The following is a 21,461-nucleotide window of genomic DNA, read 5'->3' on the forward strand; positions in this document are numbered from 1 at the left end:
AGGAGGAAGGCCCAGCTAACAGCTATTAAAAGCAGCACTTTAGCACCTGGTTATCTTCCTACAGGGCCCTCAGACCTCCCATCCGGGGAAACAGTTGGGAGGAGAAATGGAAAAGAAGATTCTCCCAGTTCTTCCTGATGGGTTGTATTCCAAAGGTAGTACTTGACAGAAGCATCTTCCAGGCTTTTCCCAAGCCATATAAGGGATCGAAGAGAAATGAAAACGATTTTCACCCCGCCCCTTTTCTTGGCTCTCCTTCTTGTTTCTCCCCTTGACATTCTTTTCTTCTCTGTTCTCCAAGTATCCTGGGACTAGCTGCTGTACAGAGAATATTATTTTCCCCTAAACTAAAAAAGATTATTATTATAATAATAATTTTGAGGCAGAAAGTTCAAGGCCAAGGTACTAAATACTATTTTTTTTTAAAAATATGCTTGTGGAAAAAAGACTCAAACAGCCCACATGTGTAAATAGTGTAAAAGTCCTCCATTCTCACTTGTTCCCCTCAATCTCATCCCCTGGAGATGACAACCACTTAACAGTTTGCATGCATTTTTCCAGACGTTTATGATTTCTTCATTTGACAGATAGAGAATGATTGCCTACTATGTTCTGGGCAGTGTGTCAGGTGCCAACCAGCAGTGAACAAACATGAATCTCTATGTGTATGTATATGTGTTTATCTGGCATATATATTCGCAAAAATGAGATCATATATCTCAATTAATAATATCCCAGAGCCACTTACTTTTCCATGTTAGAATGTAGAAATACATACACACATATTTATGAGTTTTCACAGCTGCATAGTATTCCATTGTAAGGATATACCAAAACATATACAACCTGTGTATGTTATTTTAAAAACAATCCGTGTTTCCTCTGCTTGCAGAATGCAGAGCAACCCACTTCATGGGAACTACTTGAGCAGAACCTGGCAGCCTGGATGGGGATGCTCCAGGGTCTGTCCCCTGCACAAAGGTGGAGAGATGGCTAGCTGCACAGACTGACCCTTGGGCCTCTCAACGGGTAGGCAAGGCCAGCCCCTGAAGTACAATGTGCCTGCCCAGGCATCTAGCTGTGGTGCCCAGCTGGCCAGTGCCATCACTGAGTTCACCCCCACATCCCTCTGACTCCAGAGCTCTAGCGGCCACAGCTCCCATCCCACTCTGCTGCCCTGGTCATCCTGTCGCCAGTGTCTCCTTCAACCATAACTTCTGTAGGCTACTGATAAAACAAAGCAGAAGGAAGGAGAAGAAATAAACTTGAGGTCATGAAAAATGCAGCCAGAGGAGAACAGTACGTATGTGCATGTGCATGGGAGTGTGCGTGTGTGCGTGTGTGTGTTTTCTTAAAAGGAGTCACTTTGTTCATGCCTGTTGATGGGCAGGGTGTGTGTGTGTGTGTGTGTGTGTGTGTGTGTGTGTGTGTGTGTGTGTGTGCGCGCTCACATGGGGTGGGCAGCGAGTCCTCCCTCACCGCGAAGGGCAACAAATGCTGATGTTTTAAGCAGCTACATATAGTTCTTGCCTCATATTCCACCCCACTATCTGCCCCCAATCTCCTCCTTTGGAGCTGCTAATGAATAACCAATCTTAACACCCAAGTTCAATCCCCTCCCCAGGCACCTTCTCCAGCTAGGGTTAGGGCACTGCAGTAGCCCCGAGATCTGGGGCAGTGTAGACATTCCTCCACAGTTACTTAGCTGGGTGGTGGAAACAAAAAATGCACCCTAATTGGCCAGTCAGTGGCCTTTTCTACGGAACGAAGGAGGTTTCTGTTTTAAGAAATAAAGTGACTTCTCGGCTGTTGATTCACTGCCCACAGGGAGATTTTTCAGCGGAGGCTTCGTAGCCTCCGTAGAAATTTGCATACAACTTCCACTTCCTGCTTCAGAGCCTGTTCTACGGCTTACCTGGGCCTGGAGAGGGAGGAGGGAGGCGGGAGCCACCCAAGGTGCAGTGTGAGAAGGAGAGAGCACGACCACCCTGTCGGCCGGTCTGTCTGTCCTTGGTGGTGCTAAGGTAAGTTGTTCAGAGCTGTCGCCTGCCTAGCCTTACTTTTTAGCCGCTGACCCGTTTTCCCAAACACTGTTTTCTCCTTTACTGAAACATTCTGCCTTCCTTTCCTCCCACCTTCCACCCCCCACCTTTAATTTGTTCGTGCACCCGCTTGGGCTGAGAAAATGACACTTAAAGTTTCTGGCGGCCAGAAAGTGCCGGTGGTTTAGCATTTCAGACAGGCGAGCTGAGTGAGATTAACTCTTCGAGGAATGGACAGTGCGCACACGGGTGTTGTTTTCGGAGCTGCCTGGGAACCATTTGTTTGAGTACATAGTGTCCCCACAAGTTTTGGTGAAGAATCCAGCCCCACTTCTCCAAGGAGGGAACCCGGGATGGCAAAAATTAAGTAATTGGCTTCCAGCCCCGGGACACGTCAATTTCCCAAAGATGGAAGGAAAACTCCCAGTTTTCTCGATCCTTGTCTCATGCAGGGAAAAGATCAACCCCACATTCTTGGGCCAGGAAGTTCAGCTCCGCTCTGTGCCTGGCGGCTCCCCTACAACTCCTCTGCCCCTCCCAAGCAGACCGGACATTTACTGGCAATGAAAACTGGGGGAGAAACGCTATTACTTGATCTCAGCAGCTAATCAAGCTGCATGTGACTTTTAAGTTCAAGATGATCTCTTAGAATAGGGGAATTTTTTTTTAATGGATGGGGGGGAAAAAGACCAAATAAATAATAAAAAAGAGGACAAGAAACTTGGTTTCAAGTCCTCACTCCACTCCTTGCTGGCTCTGTGACTTAGGCAATTCACTTTGGTTTCCCTCGGCCTGGATTTCTTCATCAATAAAGTGTGTGTGGGAGATGAACTAACATGATTTTGTCTAAATTCCCTTCTAACAAAATAATGGGAGTCCCAGAGGGTAAGCCGTACTGGGTGGTCTTGGAAGATTTGTTTTGTTTACTGCCTATTCAAATATATTAATTTTACCTCCTGCTACTAGACAGTTCCTTGAGGAAAAAGATTTTGTTTCTTAATCCTTTTCTACCCCCTAGCACCCCGTATAGTATCAAACGCTTCATAGGTGCTCAAGCTCTTTACATATAAGCTGCTTTGATTTCTGTTTCACTCATCTGCTCTCAAGGAGCAAGGTAAAAAGCAGCTTTCAAGGCCAAAGAGTGGGGGTGGCTGGGAGGCCACGTGGCTCTGTGTGAGGGCTGCCCGGAATTTAGGCGTTCTTATTGGCTCTTGCTACATAAAACAGGGGGTTTCTTGAATTAGTTCATGTCCCGTTTGGGTTCCCCAGGAAGAACTGTCCTGTGAACTTGCCCACAAAGTCAAGGCAGGCCAGACAGAGAACTGGCAGACCAGCCTGGCTCTGGAAGGTTGCCTTAACTGACTTGGCTGGAGCTGAAAACCACTCCTGGGCTAGACCAATCACTGTGTGAGGGGAGGAGGGGGCGCTTCAATGGGAAGTGAAAGGAAGCCGGGCAGCACATCCTGATACCATGTAAGGGTGATGGCTGTGATTGGACACTTTAGATGGCAGACACAGAATCCTTAACCTTTTCCAAACCACTACTTTATTATTATTATTATTGTTATTATTATTTCTTTGGGGCAATTATTTTTTGCCAGTACAGCTCCAACAGGCCCTGGCTGACTGGGATGGGCTGACTCAGGGCTTTAAGTATTGCTAAACTGTTTCTGTGGAAAGGCCCTGGTATAGTCATTGTCACATTCTTAGATGGCTTTCTCTCCCCTCCTTCCCCCTCCCCCCGCCCCCACCCCCGGATGTGAGGACAGAAATTTCAAGATGTTTCAACTGTGATGAGTTACCCATTCTATTTTCAAATAACGAAGCACCATTATCTGAAACAAGGCTCCGGGCTGCCAGCCTAGCTTTTACCCAGAAAGACCACCCACAGTCATTCTTCATCTGGTGTTGCAGCTCCAGGTCATTTCATGATGGAGGTCACGAAATGGAGCCGTGACTGCTCTGCTCGCTCTGTGGGGTGGGCTGACTAGGAGTGAAGTCAGGGCAATGAACCAGCAGGTCGGGGATAAGACTCCTAACTCGGGGATACTCACTTTTGGACGGTGCAAAGACAGAAAACGTTTAAGCCTGCTTCTCCCAGGACTAAAGAGTTAGTGACTTTCAAATGGCTCTGAAAACAGGAGGAGAAGGCAGTCATCTTTGCAGGCATTCTTTAACAGGCTTTCAGAAAGACAGATTATGTGGGCAATTTGTCTAAATGAAATCTGTTTTACGTGGCACAGAATCGACAGCTCAAATACCCCGAATTCAACCATTTTTCTACGGCAGGCAATTTTAGATTAGCCCGTTAAAAACATGTAAGAATTGCGGGCAACTGTTTGGGGGGCGGGGGGGAAGGGGCACAGATGAAGCACATTAAACTTTAAATTCCTTTCAGATCCAATGAGATGACCCCAAATGTTTGATCACATTTCCTTATCAAAACAATCTTGCCATCCTTCCGTGAGAAAGCATCTTGAGGATTGGAATCAAGAAGCTCTCCCCCTGGGCCTCTCCGGTTTCTTCTCAGTGCGTTGTCACCAAGATATTTTTAGTTCACGAAACCCCAGCTGTCCCTTCTCCCCCCGACATTCTTTGCATCCCATCACCAGCAGGCCTCTGCTGGCCCACGTGCGCTTCAGGGCCTGGCGGCGAGCGTCGCTCTGCGCGTGCGTGTGTGGGCGCGTGCGTACGCGCGTGCGTACGCGCGTGGATAGACACCATGGGGGGGCTGCGAGTTGTAATGTGGCTGAGGTTGCGGGGGGGTCTTTTCGTCTACCAGGTGATACCGTAGAGCTGTGCCCGTTTGGCTTGGTTCCCTGATGAGTCAGCTAAAATGGAGCCATTTGGGGGTGATGGAACTGCCGGGGCCTCCCCCAGCCCGTGTGTCCCCCTTCCTTCCACCCTGAAGACCACTGGGGTCTTGGCAGGTCCCTCAGCGATGAGGGAAACTTGGCCCTTTTCTGCCTCATTGTTTTCCTGCTCTGGGGGGTTCCAGTGTTTTTCCTTCCCCTCCCAGGGTCACTGGGCCTCCCTCCGGTCTCTGATCTGTCTTCCTCCTCTGTGCTGCCTAGGCTCTTCCTGGCTTAGCAGCTGACCTGTAACACGCTTACCTTTCACCTGTATTCATTGTTTCCCTTCCCTTCCGGCGGCCCCTTCTCATACCCAGTAATACATAAAAATCACAATTTAAATAAATCTGTGTCCTACACCAATAAAGGGCACATTTTTAAAGATGTCCTTCAAGGTTTCCCCACTTTCCTTGTTGTCTCTCCTCTTCCATTCTCCTTTCTTACTTAATAGCCCTTTTTCTTTCTCTCCTGATTTTTGCTTTCTGCCCCTTCTCCTTCACTCCGGGGCTTGGACTGAAATTAAGAATCACAGATACGTGCTTAGAGAAACCTTATCTGAAACAAAACGAACAAAAACCTGGGCTGGTTTGAGGTTATTCTCCAAATATTTATTCCCAGCTCACTCCAGAGCAGAATCAGTCCGTTCCCGTTAGTCCGTGGTCTCCTTGCTTGGCGGCTCGGAGGAGTTCCAGAGCGAACTTCAAATTAGGTCAGGTCATGCTGTGCTGCCTTCAGCCTGATGTGAGTTGTGCTGTGCTGCCTTCAGCCTGATGTGAGTTGTACTGTGCAGGGGATGAATAAGGGCCAGTAAATGCTCCCTTGTCTCCCGGGCTCACCACTACTTCCAACCCTCTGGCAAACCAAATGGAAGAACTTCTCTGTCTGGGAAATTCTGCAAGTAAACTTGGAAGTATTTGTTCACTGGAATTTGAACTGGAGCCAAACAGTACACTCAAAACCAGCTTCCACTGAGCAAACTGACATTGTGAAAGTTTGCATGCATTTGGGCAGTAAACAAAGAACATTAATGAGTCTAAAGATTTTTTTAATATGTGACTTTTAGACTTTTAATTTATTTTTTTTTTTTTAAATTACTCCCTGAGGAATGAAGAGCTTGAGAATCTGTAATTGAAACTATCTGATCCAAACTGGATCTGAGGATCTTTCTAACTGTAAGTTTATATATGTATTTATTATGTCCACCTGAAATATTCATGTTGTGTGTCTCTAGGACTCTTCCACCCTGTTGTTGACCCAAAGAATTCTTTTTAAAAAAATCCAAGCCATTGGTGAACAGCAAGCCTTGATTATTCAAGAGCTGGTAATGTGGTTTATTAATTACTTAGGCTGCTCACTTCTGCCCTTCCTCTGTTTCTTGCTATGCTATTTGTCTCCTTCCAGGGACATAACACCTTCATTAAATCCCATCCGTCCTTGCCTCAGAGGCGTCCCCTGGAAGATAGCCCCTCTCTAGATGCATCACCATTTATCATCACCCTTTGTTTGTGCTCTGTCAACCAGTTTTCAATTTATTTTGAATTCAGCTTATGATTAAAATTTAATGAGATCCAATCAAGTGCTTTTCTCAAATCAAGATGCCTCTGCAGTCTCATCCATGTCCTTTATTGTAATGGCATGAAGGAAAGCCACCACAGGTCTCCCGCCTGGTAATCCTTTATAAAACACAGGTGGCCTGTATCCACGCCTCTTTAGCTGCAAGGTGAATGGTTCCGAAACATATTCATTCCAGAAGCTTCCAGGGGTTACTCAGCTCCTCCAGGCCCCTTCCTCCCTCCTCCCTTCCAATAGCTGTACAAGTCAGGGCTCCCGACCAACAAACAAATTGTTAAGTGCGCAGGTTCTGGTGCTGAACTGCTTGGATTTGAATCCTGTCTATGCTGCTTACTGAGCATGTGATCTTGGGAAAGTTACTAAACCTCCCTGTGTCTCAGTTTCCCCATCTGTAAGATGAGATTGACAATAGTACTTAACCAAATAGGGTAGCTGTGAGGATGAAATAAGTTAATATATGTAAAGCACTTGGAGAAATATTTGACACATAGTAAACATTCAATAAACATTAACAATTACTACTAATGAAGGGGAAGATTTCTTTCTTTCTTTTTTAAGAGATAGAGAGCATGCAGGTGGGGCGTGGGGGAGCAGAGGAAGAGAATCTTAAGCAGGCTCCACGCCTAGCGCGGAGCCCGATGCGGGGCTCAATCTCATGACCCTGAGATCATGACCTGAGCCACGAGTTGGACGCTTAACCGACTGAGCCACCCAGGTGCCCTAAGGGGAAGGTTTCTTTATATTTTGATTTGTCAGTGTAGTCTATATCAGCTGTTGGTAAACTATAACCCTTGGGCCAAATGTGACCCATGGTCTGTTTTTACTACAGCATATTGCTAAGAATGGTTCTTGTATTTTTTAAGTGTTGTTTAAAAACATCTTAAAAAGCACACTATGAGACAGACCATATGTGGTCCATAAAGCATGAACTATTTACTATTTGGACCTTTACAGAAAAAGTTTGCCAAGCCTCTGATCTGTGTGGTTTAATGGAAAGAGTTAGATCTATAGGCTAGATTCGGCTGTGACTTTGGAAAAGCTACTTAATGTATCTAAGCCTCTGTGAAATAGGAATGGGAAAGTGATAGCACATACCCAGTCTGTGGCCCAGCTTGTTTTAACACAAGAGACAATGTGTATTGAATGTGCCAGAAACTACACACATTGGTTAAAAAGATATAGTCTCCATTCATTAGGTTCACATAATAGCATTAACATTCAGGTATAAAACCAGTGAGCGTAGCATAGAAGAAAGTTCTAAAGCCAAGTCACTTGTAAAAATAATAACAAGATGATGGGGCGCTTGGGTGGCTCAGTCAGTTAAGTGTCTGCCTTTGGCTCAGATCATGATCTCAGAGTCCTGGGATTGAGCCCGTGTTGGGCTCCCTGCTCGGCTTTGAGTTCGCTTCTCTCTCTTCCTCTGTGCCTCCCCTCCACTCATGCTCTCTCTCTCTCAAATAAATAAATAAAATCTTTTAAAAAAATAATAACAAGATGGGTTTTGGGTTTTTGAGAGCTTGATATGGGCCAGGCCCCTAGAGTCAGCATTTTTTTTTTTAAGATTTATTTATTTGAGAGAGCAAGCATGAGCGGGGGAGGGGCAGAGGGAGAGACTCTCAAGCAGAGTCCCCTCGGAGCGCAGAGCCCATTGCGGGGCTCGATCTCACAACTCTGCGATCATGACTGGAGCCAAAACCAAGAGTAGGACACTCAACTGACTGAGCCACCCAGGCGCCCCTACAGTCAGCATTTTATTTATATCTTCCTTTATCCCCACAATATACCTGTAAAGCAAACGTTATTTCCCCCATTTTGCATATCAGAAAAATGAGGCCCAGAGAAGTAAAGTAATTTTCTCAAGGTCACACATTGAATCATGTAGCTGGCAGAGAAAAAATTAAAATGTAGGGATTTTGAATCTAGAACCTGTGCATTTAAATTCTGCATATTTTCTGACATCCTCAAACTATGTGTTGATTTGGGTAAGCCCAGCTGGAAAGCAGAGCCTCAGCTAACTGTGCATGTGGACATTAGATCTCTTCATGTATGCCCTGACAGAGACTTGTTGCCACACAGGGTGGGGTGTAATGGACATGCAGAAAGGGAGGTGGGAATGATGGAAGGAAAAGAAGCTTTCTGAGGAACTATGAGATCAGAAAAACAGTGTTGTGAAGGCTTCATAGGCTCTGTTTCTAGAAATAATTCAAGGCAGGATGTGCTGGAGGAGAAAAAGGTTGCTGGGAACAGATATGAGCAAAGAGTTGGAGGCGGCTCAGGGGGATTGACTGAGAGCTGTGTGCAGCAAGAGGGGAGAGGGGATGGGGAATTCTGTGAATGGCCCCCGGGAGCATTGTCCCATAGGACGTCAGAACTGCCGCCATCTGGATGAGATCTGAGCTTCACAATCGGGCTCCTCAAGGTAGAGCGGCTATGTTCAGAGAAAGGTTTCAGGCTAGAAGGAGACAGCAAGGCAGCCCAAAACAAGAGACTTGGACAGAGAAACACTGACAGACTTGAAGCAAGGTGTGGTCAGAATCCAAGAGCTAGAACCACAGCTCACGGTCCAAAGGGCAATGCGATTCAAGAGAAGGAAAGTTAGTGTCTCTTGGGTCAACTCGGGGTGAGTAAGAGCCAGGCTCCCAAGCACGCACAACTGCTTCAGCCTAGTCGTATGAGCTCTGCACTAGCCCTCTGTTCCAGCCCTCTGTTCCCGGCTTGTGCCAACCCATTCCCACCCCCAGGCAAATGTTCTCACCCTCTGCTGAATGCTCTTTTGTATTTTAAGGGACGTGTTCTTTCCCTGGAGTGGTTTCAGGAATGCCTCCTTCCTTTGCATTGGTTCTTAATCTTCGTGAACATCAGAAGCACTCTGGAGCTATTCCTCCTTTCTTTCTTTCTTTCTTTCTTTCTTTCTTTCTTTCTTTCTTTCTTTCTTTCTTTCTTTCTTTCTTTCTTCTTTCTTTCTTTCTTTCTTTCTTTCTTTCTCTTTCTTTTTCTTCTTTCTTTCTTTCTTTCTTTTTCTTCTTTCTTTCTTTCTTTCTTTCTTCTTTCTTTCCTTCCTTCCTTCTCTTTCTTTCTTTCTTTCCTTCCTTCCTTTCTTTCCTTTTCTTTCTTTTTTTTTAGCTTTTAAGTAGATATAGAAGGTATAAAATGCTCCAAAAAGCAAGTCGCCCTCCTGCCTCTCAGCCATCTGGTTCCCTTTCCAGAGGCGACCACTGTTGCAAATTTCTGACGAGACGGCATGTACATACACAGTCTTAGTCTGTACAAAGGGTAGCATACTCTGCATGCTGTCTGCTCCTTACTTTTTCTGACTTCACAGATAATCTTGAAGATAGTTCCTCCGCAGTTCACAAAGCACTTCCTCAGTCATTTTTAAAAAGACACAGAGAAGTCCTCGTTTGGCTGGACTACAGTTTTAAAAATCAGAACCTTTCTGGACATGTGGGTTGTTTCTTATCTTTCCCATTACAAACAAGGCTGCACTGGCCATCTTCAGAGCCTCTTCATTTCACACAGTACACACATATCCCTGCAGAGGAGATTCTTAGAAGTGAAATGAACAGGTCAAAGGGCATGAGCTTTAACAATTCTGACAGTTCCTGCCAAATTGCGCAGATTACATTCGCTTGGTAAAGAACGAGAGAAGCTGTTTACCTGTGGGACTTAAACAAGAATACACAGGAGCCCTGACCTCACCTCAGAATCTCCAGGTGGGAGGCCTGAGCACCTATATCGTGAGCCCCAAAAAGAGATTCTGAGCCAGAGATTCCCTTGAATTGAGTTCCCTCAGCCTCTAGCCTCTCCCTTCTTCCAGGAATTTGCCCCAAGGTGAGGTAGACAGGACCATTGCCCTCCAGGACTGACAGGCCCCAGCTGACCCCAGGCTTCCTGAGCTGGACAGGATGCTGGGGAGCCACAGACTGTCCGTGATGCTGCCAGGGGCTCAGGATCCTGGGGTCACAGGGTCCTGGGGCTCACAGCCCTTCTGGCCCCCTGAAGCCTTCTCCTCTAGGGCAATGATAGGAAACGGTTTTTCCGCTTCCATCCAGGTGCCACCCCCTGTTAGGGACTAGAGCACAGGCCATGCCAGCATTATAACCATGTGGGCATTGTGTGGAGAAGCCCTGCATAAAACAGGGAAAATGGAAATATTAGGAGTGGTGAGATATTGAGTGATTTTTTTAAAAATCTGTAGTATTTTTACAATGTTGGCATTAAAGACCAAAAATAAAAGTGCCATTTCCAATAACCCACTTATCTACCCATGGCCCTCTGATGTACCATTTGTGTGTCCTTGTTCTCTGTGACACATGGGGGGATGGCAGGATTTGTTCTGCTAGTTCTGGTAGGGGTCTAGAGCTGGGAGGGGCCCACACGGTAGCTGTAAACATGCCTACCCTCTACTGTTTTGGGCGAAGCCCTCAGGATGCATGAACACACCAGCTCCCTGTCTGGAACAGAATAGCAGATGTTCCTGTCACAGTGGGTGGTAGAATCACCTTTATTCTGCAAGTGAGGGTGGTGGTCAACTCTGCCGATGGGTGGGACCTCTGAGGCATAGTCCAGACTCACCTTGGGGCCTGACACTCAGCGAGCATTTAATAAATATTTGAGAAGAAGCAAGGAAGCGTGGCGCCTGGGTGGCTCAGTTGGTTAAGTGACTGCCTTCGGCTCGGTCATGATTCCCTCTCCCTCTGCCTGCCACTCTGCCTACTTGTGCTCTCTCTCTCTGTGTCAAATAAATAAAATCTTTAAAAAAAAGAAGAAGAAGAAGCAAGGAAGGAAGGGGGAAAGGTCTCCAGGTGGTATAATTTTTTTTAAAGATTTTACTTTTTTTTTAATTTTTTTAAAGATTTTATTTATTTATTTGACAGAGAGACACACAGCAAGAGAGGGAACACAAGCAGGGGGAGTGGGAGAGGGAGAAGCAGGCTTCCCACTGAGCAGGGAGCCCGATGTGGGGCTCGATCCCAGGACCCTGGGATCATGACCTGAGCCAAAGGCAGACGCTTAACAACTGAGTCACCCAGGTGCCCCAGATTTTACTTATTTATCTGAGAGAGAGAGAGAGAGAGAGAAGCGAGCACCAGCAGGGGGTGGGGCAGAGGCAGAGGGAGAAGCAGATTCCGCACTGGGCAAGGAGTCCAACAACATGAGGCTCCATCCCAGGACCCTGGGATCATGACCTGAGCTGAAGGCAGATGCTTACCTGACTGAGCCACTCAGGCACTCCTAATTTTTTGTTAAGAGAGAGGTTCAGCAATGTATAGAGGGAAAGGGAAAGAGGGAATCCTAAGCAGGCTCCATGCCTACATGGAGCTCGATCTCATGACCTGAGCTGAAGTCAAGAGTCGGGTGTTTAACTGGCTGAGCCACCCAGGCGCCCCTCCATATAATCTTAAGAACTCTGAGTACTTGGCCCACAAATGCTCCTTGCCACCCACCATGGAGCCTGACATTCTCACTGTCAGTGATCCTTCCAGCTACACAGATCTGTACCCTGTCCAAAACAGGCATCAATCATTTATTCATTCAACAAATATTTATGTGCCAGCTCTAGGTGGTGAGAATATAGCCATGAGACCAACAGTCAAAAATCATACCCTCATGAAGTTTAAATTTTAGGGGAGGGGAGAAACAATAAACAAATAAGGCATGTATTAGATATTTGTATTTATAGTATACATTTTGTAGTATGTAAGATGGTGATAATTGCTGGAGAGGGTGGTGAGGCAGGGAAGAGAGACAGGGAGTGAGAAGGGCATGTAACCATTTTAGAGAGGGCGACCAGGGCGACGTCACTGAGAAAGTGGCAGCTGAGTAAAGACCTGAAGGAGAAAGGAAGCAGGCCATGCAGATATGTGGGGGAAGAGTGTTCAAAGAAGAAGGAACGGCAAGTGCAAAGGCCCTGAGGTAGGGCCTTTGATTTCCTACATTAGTTTTCTCTCTTGATCTGGATCACAAGTAGCATGAAAGTAGGAATGGTGCTTTTTAAGTCTTTAGGAATAGTTTTGATTACCAATTCCCTGTATGCCCTTTTGTACTCTTGAATTTTACATCACTTATAGGTATTACCTATTATAAAAAAAAGTTTTAATTCAGTTCATGCCTCAGAAGGAGGATACACAGCACTGAGTTGGACACATAGTGGCGTTCAGTAGTTATTTGCTGTTTGACTACTTGATGGTGACACGTATAAAACATCAGGGTCTGTTTTGTCTTTTACAGATTACCAATCCCACAGCTTTCCGTAGAGGCTGTTCCTTACCTCGTCATCCTTACGACCATCCAGGGCCATTTGTTCCTTTTTAGTCCAGTTGTAACTGTAGAATTCCCGCCGCAAGATCGACCTTGGGTGTTCAGTTATGTGAGATGACCCCACTAGTCAGCTTTGTCATTAGCTTCCACCCAGCCCCTGGAGGCTCCTTGGCTAGAAGAGAATTTGCACCTTTTTAGGGAAATACTTGTAAGGTATTTAAAAACCCCAGGGAAGGGGCGCCTGGGTGGCTCAGTTGGTTAAGCGACTGCCTTCGGCTCGGGTCGTGATCCTGGAGTCCCGGGATCGAGTCCTGCATCAGGCTCCCTGCTCGGCGGGGAGCTTCTCCTCTCCCTGACCCTCTTCCCTCTCGTGCTTTCTCTCTCTCATTCTCTCTCTCTCTCAAATAAATAAGTAAAATCTTAAAAAAAAAAAAAAAAACCCAGGGAAAATGTCAACAGTGGCACCTGAAGTGTGGGCAACGAACATGCATCACGGAACAAGAAAGAGTCAACAGAATGCAGTCCTTTTGTGAGTTGACTCCCTTGGGGCATCTCTTTGCCCTCCCATTCAGCTGTGGGCCCACAGATGCTCACAGGAGAATCCACAACACTTGGCCAGCCCTTCAGAAAATACTTTTGTTTCCTGACCAGCTGAAGAGCACATTGTATGGCATATCCAATTTCATAGCTATGGACAAATTGTAGGCAAGAGAGGAAAACAATGGTAAGCATTCAAAAATAATTATTTATTATTTCAGCTATTTGCTGAAATATTTGTGTTTGCGGTAGGTTCCTGTTCATTTTTACAAGGTCTGATCAATGTAGGTGATGAGGTCTCTTTTTTGCAGAGTCCAGGGCACCCACCACCTGGACATCTGCTTAAAAGGGAGGCAGCCAGGAGAAGAGGGAGCCTGAGGCAGGGAGGGAGGGCCAACCGGGAATTAGAAACTAAAAGAGTTTTCTTTTGTGCCAGAAAACAGTACAAAGGTTGTTTGCAGCAGATGGGTAAGTTTGTCACCAAGCGAGGGGAAGAGAAGTGTTAGTGTGGCTAACTCTGTCACCTGACAGAGAGTGGGGAAGGGCAGTTGGAGGTATCTGTCTATAGGCTGAAAAGATAAATTTGGTAGGAAGTTGCTGGTCCCACCTCTGCTCAGAGGGGAGCATCTTAAAATGCATGCTGTGCAGTTGCCATTGGGTTGGGTCCAGGGCTCAAGAGAAGGTGAGCTCATATTTTTCAAAACTTGTCTTAGAGCAATAATTGATGTACATCATGATTTTAGGCACAGCAAGCCCTGAGTAAAGGTTTGTGGTTGAAATTCTACATGGACCCAGAATACGCATTTAAAAATCCCCCACCAGCAGCACCACCCGTATTATCTGATATTATGTCCAAGGCCTGCATAGAACAAACCTCTGGGATGTTTTGTTCGCTGTCTCCCTCCCCGTCCACCTGCTCTGGAGCCTTCTGTAGGCCTTCAGTCACTCTTCTGCTCTTTTTTCCCTGCCTGTCTCCTGCCTTCCCCTGGAGCTTGGGTATCCTAGGGCATCATCTCAACCAGACTCATGATAAGGGGGGGCTAATTTTCTCTCTGTTGTCATGTTGATCAAGAGTTCTATTTTTATAGGTAAAACTAATATTACCTGGACTGTGGGCTAAAGGTGAGGTTAGCCAGCCTTGCTAGTTCATCACAAACCAGATGGTCAGGGCTACCTTAATTGTGCGCATAGGACCAAAGGGAATTAAGTCCTGCAAACAATCTATAGCTGTTAAGTGGAAAATGTCACTATGACCTTTTTTCAGTGCTTTTTAAAAACTCACTCTTCTTTTTGTTTTTTTAAAAATCTTTCGTGTGTGTGTGTGTGTGTGTGTGTGTGTGTTTGATTAGGCAATAGCCACACAGCAAAGTTTTTAAAGTTTAAAAGGTGAAAACTCTCCCTGATTAACTCCATCCTCAAAGGCAACCAACATGCCAAAGTCTGGTGCATCCTGCACACACGTCTTACACGTCTACATGCACACACAAAGTAGCCCACACGATAATTTCTCTTTCCTCAATACTTAGCTGTTGATTTTCATCTGCCCTTCTGTTGCGCCATCTATCACAACCCTGTCCAGTCACATCCTTTGAGTCACCTTCCGTATAAAAATATCTTAATAAGCATTAGAGCTTTTGCTGGAGAATAAGTGAGCACTTTATGTGACTGGGGCTTTGAAGCACGTTGGTGTCACACTGCTGCTAATTGAATCCATATCTTGAATGAGGTCCCTTAAGGTCATAAAGCAGGGACTCCAAAAAATGATCTGTGGCATGTTTTCTCTTGTTCCAGAAACTAGAATGAACCGAAGCATTCCTGTGGAGGTTGATGAATCAGAACCATACCCAAGTCAGTTACTGAAACCAAGCCCAGACTATTCCCTGGAAGAGGGATCAGAACCACCTGCTCCAAATCTAAGGAACATGGCTCCCAACAGCTTGTCTGTGCCCAGAACCCCTCACTGTTCCTCAGGAGAATTTTCTCAGGCTCAGCCACCCCTGAAACTTTCGAATCACCTACGGCCTGTGTCCCAGCAGGTCACCTGCCTGCGCACTAAAATCCTGGAGGAGAGCGAAGACAGCTTCTGGAGGAGACACCCAGACCCGGGCAAAGATTTTCCCTTGGGATCCTCCGCAGCCAGCAAGCATGAGCCTGAGTCTGTGGTTGGAGGCCTCCCTCCGGAGCATCAGTTTTCATTTATGGAAAAACGGAATCAATGGCTAGGATCTCAGCTTTCAGCAGCTTCTCCTGACACTGGCCATGACTCAAACAAATCAGACCAAAGTTTACCTAATGCCTCAGCAGACTCCTCGGGCAGTAGCCAAGAGACGGTGCAACAGCCCCGGCCCCACAGGAACCGAGCAGCTCCAGATCTGCCTACTGTAGACACGGGGTATGATTCCCAGCCCCAGGATGTCCTGGGCATCAGGCAACTGGAAAGGCCCCTGCCCCTCACCTCTGTGTGTTACCCCCAGGACCTCCCCAGACCACTCAGGTCCAGGGAGTTCCCTCAGTTTGAACCTCAGAGGTACCCAGCGTGTGCACAGATGCTGCCTCCCAACCCTCCCCCACATGCTCAGTGGAACTGTCATTACCATTGTGCTGGAGGCCCCTATCACCAGGTGCCATGTAAGTGAACTTTACCTCCTCTGGACATTCTGGGCTGGGTAACTAAGTACACAAGGGCCTCGTGTCCGTGCCTCGCTTCACCAGACCAGCACAGACTGGTCAGAATGCAGGGAGGGCATTCTGCTTCCCAGTATAGGGGCTCTCCGTGTGTGGTTGGATTTGCCAGGAGCTCTAGAAGAATGCTGCATCTTAGCCCAAGCCGGTTCCACTTGGAACCTACTTCTCTATAAAGCTTTAAGGAGAAAACAGATTGCTCTGTCTCAGTTAGTTTAACTGAAACCTGCCTACAGACAGGGATATGACCCAAATGATTTCTAGAGTATACTTTTGTTGACTTAATTCTTGGGCATCTAGGTTCTTCCTTCTCTGCATGCTTCTTGCCCATCGTAGATTTGGCAAAGAAAGGGGGCCTTCAGTCTAAAATCCCGGAACGGTCTTGAAAACTCTGGAATCAGACCATTCCCCGAAGACTGAGTTGCTCTTGTGATGCTGTTGCTTAAACTCCTTTGGGGACTTGAGCCGCCGCCTCTACTGTACGCTCTGGCCACCCTCGAGGACTGCAGTCCCCCGAACCTGGCTAACTGCTTCACACTTGCAAGTGCTTGCCCTTGCTCTTCACTCTCCGGGATGTTGTTCCCCTCCTTGAACGTTTTAACCCAGCTCTGTACCTCTTTTGTTAACAGCTTTATTGCGATCTAATTTACATACGTTAAGGTTCGCCTTTTACCATTTAGGTGCACAAGTCAATGAATCGTAGTGTTTGCAGACTTAGACAACCACCACCATATACACCTTGTAAGACTTAGCTCAAGGGTCCCTCTGGAAAGTTCCTCAGATCTATCCTTCCTTCAGGCTCTCAGTTTCCTTGTGCTCTGCCAGTCAGAACACCTAGTATCAGTACGGCATCTACTCATGGATTTGTCTACCTCTCTCGCCACATCAGCAAAGGTATATCATTTTTTTAATAATTAATTTTATTTATTTATTTGAGAGAGCATGTGTGCATGAAGTTGGGGGGGGGGTGGAGGGAGAGGGAGAGAGAGAATCTTAAGCAGGATCCACACCCAGTACAGAGCCCGAGGTGGGGCTCGATCTCATGACTCATGAGATCATGACCTAAGCCAAATTCAAGAGTCAGGTGCTTAACTGACTGAGCCACCCAGGTATCCCAGCAAAGGTATATTTTTAATCCATAACTCTCCAGCATTTAGCACAGTGACCAGCATATACTAGACTCTCAATAAATTATTTCTGAATCAGTGGCTAGGTGAATAATGTGTATCAGTGCAGTAAGCATTTCTGAAAGTGATAAAGTCTTAGATTGAGATAAAAGTCCTTTACAATTCTTTTCTTTTTTTTAAGATTTTGTTTATTTATTTGACAGAGAGAGAGACACAGCGAGAGAGAGAACACGAACAGGGGGAGTGGGAGAGGAAGAAGCAGGCTTCCTGCAGAGCAGGGAGCCCGATGCCGGGCCAATCCCAGGACCCTGGGGTCATGACCTGAGCCGAAGGCAGACGCTTAACGACTGAGCCACCCAGGTGCCACCGGTCCTTTACAATTCTTGATGTTCAGTCTCAGCTGAGGCTGTTGGGAAATAACAGGGCTTTGAGATATGATATTTTTCTTAGCAAATAAATGCTGTACAAAAAGCAGTTCAAATGGTCAGACCAAAGCATCTGACCAAAGGCCTGATGCCTAGCTTTAAAATAAATTCTAGAAATAACCAAAAATGTTGTAACCGATCATAATTTATGTATTTGTACATGTACACCTCGTTTAAAGCTTCCTAAAGTGACTGGAGCAACAGTTTAATTCCTAATTTTTTAAAAAAGAGGGAGAGGAATTTTTGTCCCAATATACAAAGCTTACGTTCTGGGGGGAGAGGTAGACAAGTCCACGAGTAGATGCCATACTGACATTAGGTGTTCTGACAGGCAGAGCCCAAGGGAACAGAGCCTGAAGGAGGCATTGATCTGGGCAGGTTTCCAGAAGGACACTTGAGCTAAGTCATGGAGGAACTTAGAAGATGTTTGGAAGAAAAATGTAGGAACGATTGTGAGGTTAAGAGTGAGGCCAGGAGCGGTGGAAGCAGCAAGGCTTGGGGAGAGAGAGCCTCGGAGGCCTAAACCTGGGACCTTGAGTTTTGGAGGTTGGGAAGTCACGGATTGGGGTTGTGGACACCGCTGCCTGCTCAAAGTGCCCAGTAATAGGATGGGTGTGGCGGCAGAGTTCCTTAAGTATGAATCACTGAGGAGTGAACCTTGGCAGCCTCAGGGCTGCATTTATTTCTCAATGATTTCCAGGTTAAAAGGGAATAATTCTGTGAGGATAATACCGTCAACTATTTTTTTAACATTCTACTATCTGCGTTTAGAGATAATTTTTCTGATCATAATGGCAATGTATGTTTCCTCGCAAAATTGAAATATGCCTAAAAGTCCCATTCATATTTCCATCTCCTATTTATCATTCCTTATTGGGGTTTTGACTTATATATATATATATATATATATATATATTTATGTAAAGTTAAAATAATTCCCAGTGATATTCAGTGCACTTCTTCCGGCATCATTTAAAAACGCTGTATAGTATTTAATCGGATGGATCTACCAAATTGCTTTTAAGCTGTTCTCTGTTATTGGACAATGGAAAGAGTTTCCGGTTTCTGATGCAGTAAGCAATGCGAGGATAAGCATCCTGTATGTAAGTTTCTATCTGCATTGCTGATGAATTCTTTAGATTAATCTGTACAAGTGTGAATACTTAGTAAGGGCTTTGTGATCCTAAGTCCCAGGCAGTTGCCTGTATCTGCTAACGGGAGAAAGCCTCGTTGTGATAGACGAAGAAAGCATCAACTCAATATGATTTGAGGGTCCCAGAAAGATCTTCCCGCCTGCAAATATTTTTTTGTGTTGAAGCCTGAAATGACACCACAAGCAGTCCAGGCTTTGGAGGGGAGTGCGCATTGCCCCCTCTGGGCAGACTCTTTTAAAATGCAAACACCCCTGACTGGGGACTCTTTTAGTCTCTAATACCAGCTGACGAGATTTCTCTCATCAGCCGTCTTGCCTTCCCTCAGTACACTATTTCCCTCCACTGAAGCCGGGAGGAGAAGGCCGCTGGGGGTCGTGGGAGGGAGGAGAGGTGACGAAAGGCAGAGGAGAGAATTTGGACAGGAGAAGGGGCTAATTCACAGAAGACATACAAACAGTAAGCATATGAAGCCAAGCTTAACGTTACTAAATTTAAGAAACATGTGTGTGTGTGTATATATAGCAAAAAATTTTGAGCTACCCTTTTCCTAATTAGGTGTGCAAAAAGGAAAAAATCCTCAGCTGACACCCATTGTTATGGGGTTATGGGGAAATGAACACTCCCGCCTGCTCTTGGCAGGAGTGGCAACTTGTACAATCTTCTGGAAGGCAGTCCCACTATTTATCAAGATTTTAAATGTGCTTCCTTGGCCCAGCAGTCGCACTTGTAGGATCTATCCTATAGAAACACTAAACAAGCCTATAAAAACACATGAACAAGGATGTTTAGGAAAGCATCGTTGTAGTGGAGTAAAAAGGAAAACAATTCAGATGCCACTCAGTAAGGGGACAGATAAGCTGTGGTTTATTTATACAGTGGACTATGGGGCCACTGTTACATAGAACAAAATACACATTTTGACATAAAAAAGATTAGGTGGATAAGCAAGATGCAGTGCTGATTCCATATGTGTTATTTTTAAAAGCTGTATGTGTTTAAAACCCAGACATTGAAAAGTCTGGAAGGATTGTCCTAACTGTTGCCAGTGATCACGGCGTGGGGGGTGGGGGGGCAGGGAATTCAGAAGAGACAGAGGGACTTTTCCTTCTAGCTTTATATACTTAAATTTGTTACAGCAAACAGGTATTATTTTTATAATTAAAAATAAGTAAACGCTGAAGAAAGAAGAATACGGGGAAATGGGAGCATAGGGCAGCCTCATTCCCGGTGCCTGGCACTCTTTGCCCTGGCCCTGGCTCCCGAAAGCATCTAATTGCGGGGAGGGGGAGGGTCAGGGTTGGGCTGGCTTTGTCTGGGAAGCCCAGGGCTGAAGTCTTTCCTCAGGGCACTGCAAGCCGGGAAGCTTTATGAGGCCTCTGGCCCCAGGGGCTCCCGAGAAGGTCACTCTGAAGATTAAATGAGATAATATACTGAAGGTGCTGGGAATGGAAGCCCTCCCCAACTGGCAGTTCTTAGTTATTATTGTGATTACTTCCAAGGGTCCTGCAGCCCGGTCCTGTAGAGCGCCCCTCCCCTTCCAGATCCCTGGCTGGCGGCGCAGATTTTAAGCATTCAAAGCAGGTATACAAATGCTTAGTTTCATGTCAGGACCATAACTGCACTTAATTGCCAGCAAAACCACTTCAAAAGAGCTGTTCACCTAAGGGATGCTCGTGTGCTTGGAAACCATGGCTACATGGTTCTATACGTGGCTTTACAAGAGCATTACTTCCTCATCCGTTAATGAAAATATAAATAAATAATGATCGCCATGCAAATGGCATACCTTCGTCTTTGCAAGTTAAAGGAGGAATAAGTTACTTGTCACCGCTTTTATGTAAAAAAAAAAAGTTCAAAGCAGGTGAAAATGAGTAGAGAGTAAGTAGAAGTCGAATAAGCTCCTGTTTTCTCCCCTACCCCCAACCAGTCCCTCAGCGAAGCTGGCCTCTTACTATCTCAGAATCCTTCCACTGAAGGTCGCCAGAATGGAGATCATGGCTGTGCAATCAAATAAAACCCATGATGCAAATCACTTGGAAAAAAAAGAATGTATGAAATCCAAACAGCCTTTATTTTACTATTAAAATGTTCGCTTTCTCTACCAAGAAGACCGAATAAAATAAAACTGTGGGCATATGCCTACTATTACTCATAGAAACCCGAAAAAGTCATTATTTGTATGCTGGAGTGCATGTATAATTAAAAGTAAGGAAAAAATAACCCAGATGGAAGAAATGATAAAGAAAGGAGCTGCCTTTTCAGGAACCACAGCTGCTTACAGCTGTGGGTGTTCCGGTAACAGTTTATGTTGGCCATTTTGTTTCCTGGCCAAACTGATTGCATTATATCATCATGCTTTTTGACAACTTGAAAATCAGATTTTATTTTCTCTCTCATACTTTTGTAATACCATGCTTAATAAGGAAGAAAAACGTTGAATGTTTTGACTGATAAGTGGAAAACTTTGTTTAGGATTTGTTTTACAAATTCCAAGTGGTAAAAGGCTAGTAACATGAAGACCGTGTGTACCCAGGCCAAGAGGATCATAAGATTGATAAATAACATACAGTTCTGGGCACCCATTTACAAGTGTGCAAGATTTGTATTTTTGTTCTGTGATTAACCCTGCCTCAGAATTGCGGCGTTACCGTGCTCACAAATCACTTGTCTGTTCCATCATCCACCACCTTCTATCCTCCAGGCTCCTGCAGAATAAATTCTCTTGATGGAATTTTAGGCACTGAGGACAAGCCGGTGGGGGAGATATTTTGGGGCAGAAATTCTTAAGTCTACCAAGGAGGTGACTGCC

General features: G+C 45.6%; 1 protein-coding gene across 6 annotated transcripts in view; it reads left to right on the forward strand.

Annotated features, from left to right (window-relative positions):
• Positions 1–1,817: 1,817 nt before the first annotated feature.
• Positions 1,818–21,461, forward strand: part of TRAF3IP2 (TRAF3 interacting protein 2) — a 72,939-nt gene continuing 53,295 nt past the window's right edge. For 4 of the 6 annotated variants that reach the window (XM_035728370.1, XM_027601339.2, XM_027601341.2 and 1 more), the window contains exons 1-2: positions 1,818–2,024; positions 15,056–15,892. In XM_035728370.1, the coding sequence (XP_035584263.1) occupies positions 15,064–15,892 (829 nt within the window). In that variant the 5' untranslated portion in view covers positions 1,818–2,024; positions 15,056–15,063. Of the gene's footprint in view, positions 2,025–5,977; positions 6,067–15,055; positions 15,893–21,461 lie in introns of those variants that run through there. The other 2 variants (XM_035728371.1, XM_027601343.2) reach the window with 2 other exon arrangements.

Source organism: Zalophus californianus, chromosome 7, assembly GCF_009762305.2.
Source record: "Zalophus californianus isolate mZalCal1 chromosome 7, mZalCal1.pri.v2, whole genome shotgun sequence".
Taxonomy (NCBI): domain Eukaryota; kingdom Metazoa; phylum Chordata; class Mammalia; order Carnivora; family Otariidae; genus Zalophus; species Zalophus californianus.